The sequence below is a fragment of the Morone saxatilis genome, unplaced genomic scaffold (assembly GCF_004916995.1).
Source record: "Morone saxatilis isolate NCDOM2014 unplaced genomic scaffold, NCSU_SB_2.0 Contig18, whole genome shotgun sequence".
Classification (NCBI taxonomy): Eukaryota; Metazoa; Chordata; class Actinopteri; family Moronidae; genus Morone; species Morone saxatilis.
This window is the reverse complement of record NW_023339740.1, coordinates 22,494,154-22,502,548: the sequence shown is the minus strand read 5'-3', so window position 1 is coordinate 22,502,548 and position 8,395 is coordinate 22,494,154. Positions and strand designations below refer to the sequence as shown.

The following is an 8,395-nucleotide window of genomic DNA, read 5'->3' as shown; positions in this document are numbered from 1 at the left end:
AAACGCCGTATCCGTCTGGACGCGAGGCTGATACGATAAAGTATTTATCCGGATTCTAAAAAAATGTGTTTGTGTGGACGGCCCCTGAGAGAAGTGAATGTTTCTTCATCATGAAACACAGGAGTTGTGATCTTTGTCACACAATTAAAGGTGTTAGACCATTAGTGTTCAGTTTCCTGTGGAGCCCAGGTGTCAGTCTGGACCTCAGGGTCTGGGTGTGACGGACTTCAGATAATCAGGGTAGTTTCTGATCACAATTGAATGATTTGAAGGAAAAGCTTTTATTTGTAATGTGATGGCGATTCAAACAGGAAGTCACAGGCATTCACTATTCATTACACAAGCAGTAGGTCCAGAGAACTGACACAGACGTAAAGACCCAACAGAAAACACAAATACGGAGCACATCCACTCACATTATGGAAATATTAGTATATTTCAGGCTGTGATTTGACTGTTCTGCTGTTGAAAAGAGTCCAATGCACAGCGGAGTCACAAAGTATTTATCCTCCGTCACATCGGTGTTAGAAAAACCTAAAAGGTGACTTGTAAACACTTGCTGCTGTATTTCAGAATCATCGTCTTCCAACCACCTGCATGACAAAACATTCCCATTTGTGACTATTTCCTATCGAGCTAGCCAGCAACCTATCATCTTTATTTTGATTGGTGCAAAAATGGGGTGAAAATCTGATTTCTTTCCATTCAGATGGTTAGAGGAGCGTTATTAGATCAGAACTGAGGCACATGTTTTTACAGGTTCTTTTAAATCAGTCAGCAAGATCGTATCAGGAAAGAAAAATGTGTAGTTTATAAATGTGTGGTTTTTTTTTTTAGTTAAAGGAGATGGTGGTGGTGGAGGAGATGATGATCAATTGTCACTATCAGGAGAGTCTCAATTCTAAACTCTGGCAGGTTGATGAAAGCTGAACTATTTCACGTACTCAGCAGAACATAATGAGAATAATGCATCTAAAGAAACAGTTGAATTAGTGTATTTATATACAACTCCATGGGGCTCCTCTAAGGAGAGCATGGCAGAACAATTGGCTGAAAGGATGCCCTTGGTGTACTATGCAGCATATGCTTAGAGTAGAGGAGTTGGTGTTAGCACTCCTTTACTGAAGAGTGAAAACTGTGTGTGTGTGTGCTTTTCTTGCAGTCCTTGAAGTCCTGTGGGTATGTCAAGGAGCAATTTGCCTGGCGCCATTTCTACTGGTACCTCACCAATGAAGGTATTCAGTATCTGAGAGACTTCCTCCACCTTCCCCCTGAGATCGTGCCCGCCACCCTGCGCCGCCAGACCCGCCCTGAGACCGCAAGGCCCAGGCCCAAGGGTAAGCTCACTCATGTACATGTAATGTGGGTTTGGTTGAATTTTAGCTTGCATGTAACTGTTGGTGCTAACTACTGACACTGCTCTTTAAAGCTAGTATCAACCACTGCCACTAGAGGACTAATGTTATGGCTCTAGTGTCAACAAGTCAACAGCTAATGTTGATGCAAACGTGCTGAGTGGAAACGTTCCAAAGAGATGAACCCCGTGGAGTCAAATGCTGCTGCCATAGTTCAGGATTTAGAGTTTAGGAACTCTGATAATTAATAGTTTGAGATGACCTGTAAATAAAAAAATGTTTTATCATTTATTAAAATGGAAAGAAACAAATCAAGTCTTGCTAAGAATTTAGTAGCAATGGCTGTGACTGATATCCCCCATATCAGTAAATATCTCTTCACATACAAATCTCAGTTAATGTTCTCGTCCACCATATTAAATTTCACAATAAATAAGCTCTTATATTAGCCTGTGCTCCTCCGGTCCACGTTACATAGCACTGGCTTTACATGGCATGCGGCAGACGCTTCTAATCACCCTGTTTAAGTCCAGTTGTTGATTACACTAAATGTTGGGTTTTTACACTGAAATGAAGTCCTGTGGGATCCTGTCACCCTCCCTCCTGCTGATGTAAAGCCACTCGCTGCCGGTGGAGAGGAGAGGCTGGGTGGTCTGAGTCTGTCTGAGAAAACAACTCATTTTCAGATCAATAGTTAATTGGGCTTAACCGTTACACACAATTTGCTTAACGCAATATACCAGATGTGGACCTAAACTCTTTTATTCTCTTGAAGTTCCTGTCTGAGTGATCATCATGCATCCCTAGCTTTATGTACAGGATAACATGACAGCAGGAAAGTTTGGGGTTATGTTTCCCCCCAAACCTACAAATGTCTTCAAGTTGAATAATCTGCTCATAGACTTGTATAGCATATGTGTATTTAGCTTAAAAACTGAACCATAGTGGACCCGAGCTTAATTTTTCCTTGTTTGTTTAGGAATGGAAGGCGAGAGGCCTGCCCGCCTTAACCGCGGCGAGGCTGACAGAGATACATACAGGCGATCTGCTGCACCCCGTAAGTATACTTGGAACAATAAGTCACCGTTTATAGACAGTTGCTTATGTGCTCTTACGCTGTGTGAATAGTGTAATGAGAAGCTTAAAGTGAGACAGGTTAATTTTTAAAATGGTATTAGGGAAATTCATGCTGTGACACACATAATCATGCTTATATTGTATTTAACAATGCAAATTAAGTCTTAGTATAATAGTTGGTTTACACTAATTGAAAAGTGATTTACCTTAGATATGTTCCCTTAAATATAGTGGAGAATACTTTCTCAAAAGTAAACATTGTGTTTGTGTATAAGAGCCTCTTGTCTTACCAGTTTCCGGTGGCTAATGTGTTTTTGAAGCTTGGTATGAAAGTCGCTGACTTGTAAATTCATAACTTCTCCATCAGCTGGCGCTGACAAGAAAGCTGAGGCCGGTGCTGGAGCTGCCACAGAGTTCCAGTTCGTAAGTACTGCTGCCATATTTGAACTGTGAAACCTTGTAAATAATTTTTCCCTTGTGGGTATTTTTTTGTATTCGAGACAAGAGCATATTTGTGGTCTTGAGTCACTTTTTTTTCTTGTTATGGCAAATGAGGAATGTTTTCAACAGCAATTATAAAACAAGAATACCCAACAGCCCTCCCTGAATCTGTTGTTTGCTTGTGGGTGCGGTTTTACAATGGCTTCAATAAGGAATGCCAGCAAGCTAAATTTAGTTTGTATAGTGCAATTATAAGACTGTTATTCTTTTGTTGACTGATGTATTGACACAGACTTTTCCGTGTTGCAGAGAGGTGGCTTTGGACGCGGCAGAGGACAGCAGCCTCAGTAAATTTCACTCGCTCTTTCTGTACAATAAAGAAAATAAAACACAACTCGTCTGTATGGGTATTGTTTGAATTAATAAGGATTGTGATTGACAAATTTAAAACACAACAATTAGTTTCAGACATCACTGGATTTTTTTTTTTTGTATGCTGAATAGAAAGAAGTAAAGTTGGATTTAGATTCTGAAGATTGAGTCAAACAAGATGAGTGACCAGATGAGTACGACAGAATATAAAACAGATTCAGTTAGACTTCATGTAAAATGTTCTTATCTTTGACCAGATACAGAATATAGTGAGTCACAAGATTCAAGTGACTATAATTTTGAAAGAAGCTTAGGAGCTCTTTTTGACTTGTTCTGGTATATTAAAGTGTCCCAGTAAGCTGTGACACTAACCCTGACACTACATAGAACTTAACTATATTATACCTGTGGCTTCTGTTTTTCCTACAGTCACACTGTCAACATTTCTGTGAAAAGGCAAATGGTGTGTTTGGCTCTAACTTGTGCCTATGACATGTTGGGAAAGAGGTGGGTCTGAGATGGTGAGACTGAGGCCCTACACACCTTTGGTACACAGTCATATTGCACTTGTTCAAGTGGGACAAATCAGTTTTTTTCACTATATAGATTAGGCGACGTAATTTACCACAGAGCTCAGTGCGAACACCTGTGTGGGTGTGCAGGTCCTTCAAACCATGCAATATGATATATCGTGTAACAGGAAATATGAAATGAAACACATTTTTATGACTGCTTTTAATGTGAAATAATACCAATTAACAATTGTTTTATACTGACATAAAAAGATCAAAGATCAAACTTCAATCTAACCACAACTTCTGAATTCAACCAATTTAAACTTCAGACATCCAAAAAAATTTCTTCCAGAAAATGAAATGCTTTTTGTTGTTTGAGCAGTTTCACCACCATCCACAAGTAATTTAAATTTTTTCCAGCTGTGAGAAGCTCCTCCATTTCCTTTGTGCTTTGCATTGTGGAAGAATAGTGTGTATCAATAGCACACTCAAAGGTTTCTGTGCATACTGACTAGATTTTATTAACACTTGTTCACTTTCCTATAGTGAACCCATATACCTAAAAACCTGTGTAGAATCAGTATTTTGTGTGAATTTAGGTCAAAGGTGAGCTGGAAAAGCATTTTATTTGAGAAAATATTTAGAAAGAGTGATGTTTTACAGCACAGTGTTATTTTCTGTAAGTATAGAACAGTTAAAGCTCCAGTGTGTAACATTCAGGAGGATCTGTTGGCAGAAATGGAATATAATATTCATAGGTATGTTATTATGGTTTTGTTACCTTAGAATCAGTCTTTTACAGATGCTCGTTTCATGGCCAATGTAGCTTCTACATGCTCGTAAGGGCAGAGTTAAGCAAAGGAGTTACAACCTGCAACTGCAATGCTAGATACCAATACTTTTTTTTTTTTGACTGAAATTGATTTATTGAATAATACGTGCAAAAAGAACTGAAAACAAATCTGTATATATTGTATACCATTAGTTGTAGTATGGAATGAGGACACAGCAATATTATGACAAATAGAACTTAGTATATAATCTATAATCTTCAAATCAATCCTCTTATCTGCATTCTAGTGTAGTATTACTGTATGAAATAAGCACTGCGGGGCACAAACATCATTCAACACAATCTCACTGACATGAACACAAACAATGAAACTAGCCTGAATGTGAAATACTGGTGTTTATTTGTTGGCACATTTATATTACAATCTTCAGTCTTCTCGCACTGGTTTTATTCCACAGTCCCAAATGACAAAAGAGAGGAAAAGAAAATTCCAGTGACGCGTATACCTCGGAGAACACAATTACGAGTATGTAACTTCAAGGCTGAGGTCAATGGCTAGAAGTGCACGTTTATTTTTCTTATTCAACTGCAAGTGTTTGGGGTCTTTAAACAGCTGTTCAATCAATTTATAATTGTTTTATAATCATTTAAAGTCTTTCAGTCGTGAAATCGGCCACCTGACCATCATGCTAAAACAAACTGAATGTTACAATCCTCAGCTGTGATGTGCTTTTAATGTTTTTGTTTTGGCCACAAGATGGTGCAATATATTTAAACCATCACCTTTGGTAAATTAAAAGGAAGTGACTTCTTCTAATTTTTCTCTCTATGATTCATCCTGGTTTCGCCAAGTTCAGAGGCTTCAATGTCAAACGGGCCAAATGTGATAGCAGAAATCTCCAGTGAGAAAAGGGGGTAGATGCGTTTGCTCCATCATAACTCCAATGTGCTTATATGGAGACACTTCAGAAATTCCCTCCTAAACGTATGACAGGAACCGTCTCAATTCTGAGTTCGAAGGAAATTGTTTAAAACCAATGGACACTACTCCTTATTGACCAAAGCCAAAGTACATCCTCTGGCTGTAAGGGTGCTGTGTTAGCTATATACATGACATTAGCTTGTCAATAACACAACAGATTAAAGAACAAACAGAAAAAAAAAATATGGAGAAAGAACAAGTGGTCATTAATAATTAAGTCACTGGCTGTTACTTGTGGAAATCCTCCTCACATTCATTTTGACAGTACCTGTCACCCGCATCAAACCACCAAGAGCCAATTAAATCATCGGCAATTACTCAGGAATAGGTTTTTGATTATTTTTTTCTTTAAGCCGTATACAAGTTCATCCCCTTAACATCCAATTGCACATTTCAATTAAGATTAAAAAGGTCTAATCAACACGAAATCTCACATGAAGTGCCGAGTAGGGCATCGTAAAGCGAGACTTTGGCCACCACACCGTTCTGATACACAGCAATAAAGTCCGTTTAAAGTCTCAAACCGTTGCCAAGGAGACGACTCCTTTCATACATAGTCGTTTAGAAAAGAAAAAAAAAACATTTTCATTCAGGGGTTATAAAGAGGCCAATATAAGGAGTCTGTCATTGAGTCATTGATTTGCTGGCAGAGTTGTGCCCCTCCCTTCAAACAGTTAATGGGAGAAAAGACCATGAATAAAGACAACCAGCTCTACCTGACAACCACTGCTGTCCCTGTAGAGAGCCTTCCTGCTGCCTTTCTAGGTTAGCTTTTGATCCATTAGCTTTCAGTTCTTAATGTAATTTCCCATGAGGGCTTCCCTCCCCGTCAGTTTCTGGACTGCTGAATCATGAGACTGGAGTTTTCTGTTCTCAAAAGTTAAATATAGGCACCTCATAATTTTAACCAAGATCTAAACAATTTTGCCCCCTTTTTTTTTAGGATTTCAAAACTACAGCTCCCACGAGTCTTAGCTGTTGATGCTTGATCCAAACCTAATCAGAGCTGTGTTTTTTGAATGCTAGCAAGGTAATCATTGATTTCCCTTTATCAAAATGACAAGGTGCTCAAAGTTTACCATCAATAAAATGTACTTAAGCTTTGAAGCTGCTACAATGAATCCACAGTGGTGCACAAAACTACTTGTGTATGGAAAGTGTTGCTTGTAGCCTGATATTTCCCTCAGGAGTTGGTGGAGGCCAAATGGAAAAAGGAAGAGTGAATATTGGACTTCCATTTAACTGACGGACACAAACATACTGCCTAATGAATGCCAATACTGCTCCATATAAGCCAGATGTGTAGACAGGCAACTATTTGCCATATAAACTTAATAAAGTGAGAATGTGTCATGTGTTTACAGCTCGTTTCCACCCCCAGCTGCCAAAATAATCTTTAGTTATTAAATTATTACAGGTTTAAATATAGACAGAAAACCAGAGTATCATATTCAGGTTTTTGTAAGAGATCAATAAAAGAAACCTTCTATGGGAAAATACACTGAGGTCTGCTTTACTTCTAAACTAAGCAGTGGTTTGGGAACTTTTATAGCCTGGCCAAAGATGAGGGAAAAAAACAGTAATCCAAATTTGTTTTGGTCTAGAAGAGAAGTAAGGATTTTGAGAATATTCAATTATAAATAGGCTCTTCACTCTCACCTACAACCACAGTCACATTCCTTGTTCTTTAGCCTCAGATGTACTGTACGCGATCTCAAGAGAAAATCCCCCAACAGCTCCAAAGCTAACGCCATGAGTTCAATCAGTTCTTCCAGCCTCAGTTGAAATGACATGTACAACTCACAGATGTGTAAGAGGTGTTTTGTCATTTGTACTCTCACCTTTGATCTATACAGAAATAAACAAATTTAGCAATAAAAACGTCTAAACATGCCTATCAGTACAGCGACCCTCCAGTTATCACAGATATTGAGCCAGCTGCTTCACGCACACATCGAGGCCAAAGTGACGCAGCTCGGCTAAAGAAGACTTTTGCCAGACGTTAGAGAGAAAACGAAAAAAACGAAAAACAACAACTAGTATCCAAAGCATTTACATGTTAAAACGAGGTCTCAAACTGTAACAAGGCTTGTTTGCTTCTGCATCTTGCCAAAAGCAGCATTAAAGATTCATTACTTCAATGGTAACAGGTGTTTTTGAGTGTTTTGGGGATGCACATTAAATACTAAAAAAAAAGGGTAATAAAAAAAAAAAAAAAATCATGACCGTAATGAAAAGTGCCCACTAAAGTCCACCCGTGCTATGTACGAACACAATGTAACACATTGCTTTAAACCAAACGGAATGTGAGGAGTAAAATATGAAAGGTTTTAATAACTTAGATGATATGTGTTGAATTTTGAAATCACAAGTCCCATGATTTTGAAATCTACTATTCTACCCTCTCCAGTATGTGGAGGAAGACTTTGCAGTCAGTCAACAAGAAAATTTAAAAGAAAAAAAGGATTTAAAAGAGGTAAAGCACTGAGGAAAAGGTGTTCTTTTACATGTTACTGTATGTTGAGATTCTCCACTCTCTTTTACAGTATATACTCTCTCTGTCTGAGAGTGAAACTTGTATCTTGCTTAGCTTTCCAAAATTAGAGAGAGAAACACACTTGACACTTGAAATTGATAGACTAGTGAGGGGCCGTTATCTTCTTATTAAAGAGACATCAAAACCACGAGAAGATAAAATGAAGAGAATCCAAAGACCTTACCACAAGTCTGTTGCACAGTCGGCATCAGGTCACTCGAGCGAGTGAGACACAACAAAAACAGTGTCATGGCAAGACAAGTCACTTCCAACAACTCTGTTCATTCAGATACAGACAACATTTCCTATCCTTGATAGACACGG

General features: G+C 38.5%; 1 protein-coding gene across 1 annotated transcript in view; it reads left to right on the top strand.

Annotated features, from left to right (window-relative positions):
* The window catches only part of rps10 (ribosomal protein S10), a 4,753-nt gene extending 1,486 nt beyond the window's left edge, over positions 1-3,267 (top strand). Inside the window, exons 3-6 of the mRNA XM_035662762.1 lie at positions 1,163-1,337; positions 2,335-2,412; positions 2,800-2,855; positions 3,183-3,267. Of these exons, the coding sequence (XP_035518655.1) occupies positions 1,163-1,337; positions 2,335-2,412; positions 2,800-2,855; positions 3,183-3,224 (351 nt within the window). The 3' untranslated portion in view covers positions 3,225-3,267. The remainder of the gene's footprint in view (positions 1-1,162; positions 1,338-2,334; positions 2,413-2,799; positions 2,856-3,182) is intronic.
* The last annotated feature ends 5,128 nt before the right edge of the window (positions 3,268-8,395 follow it).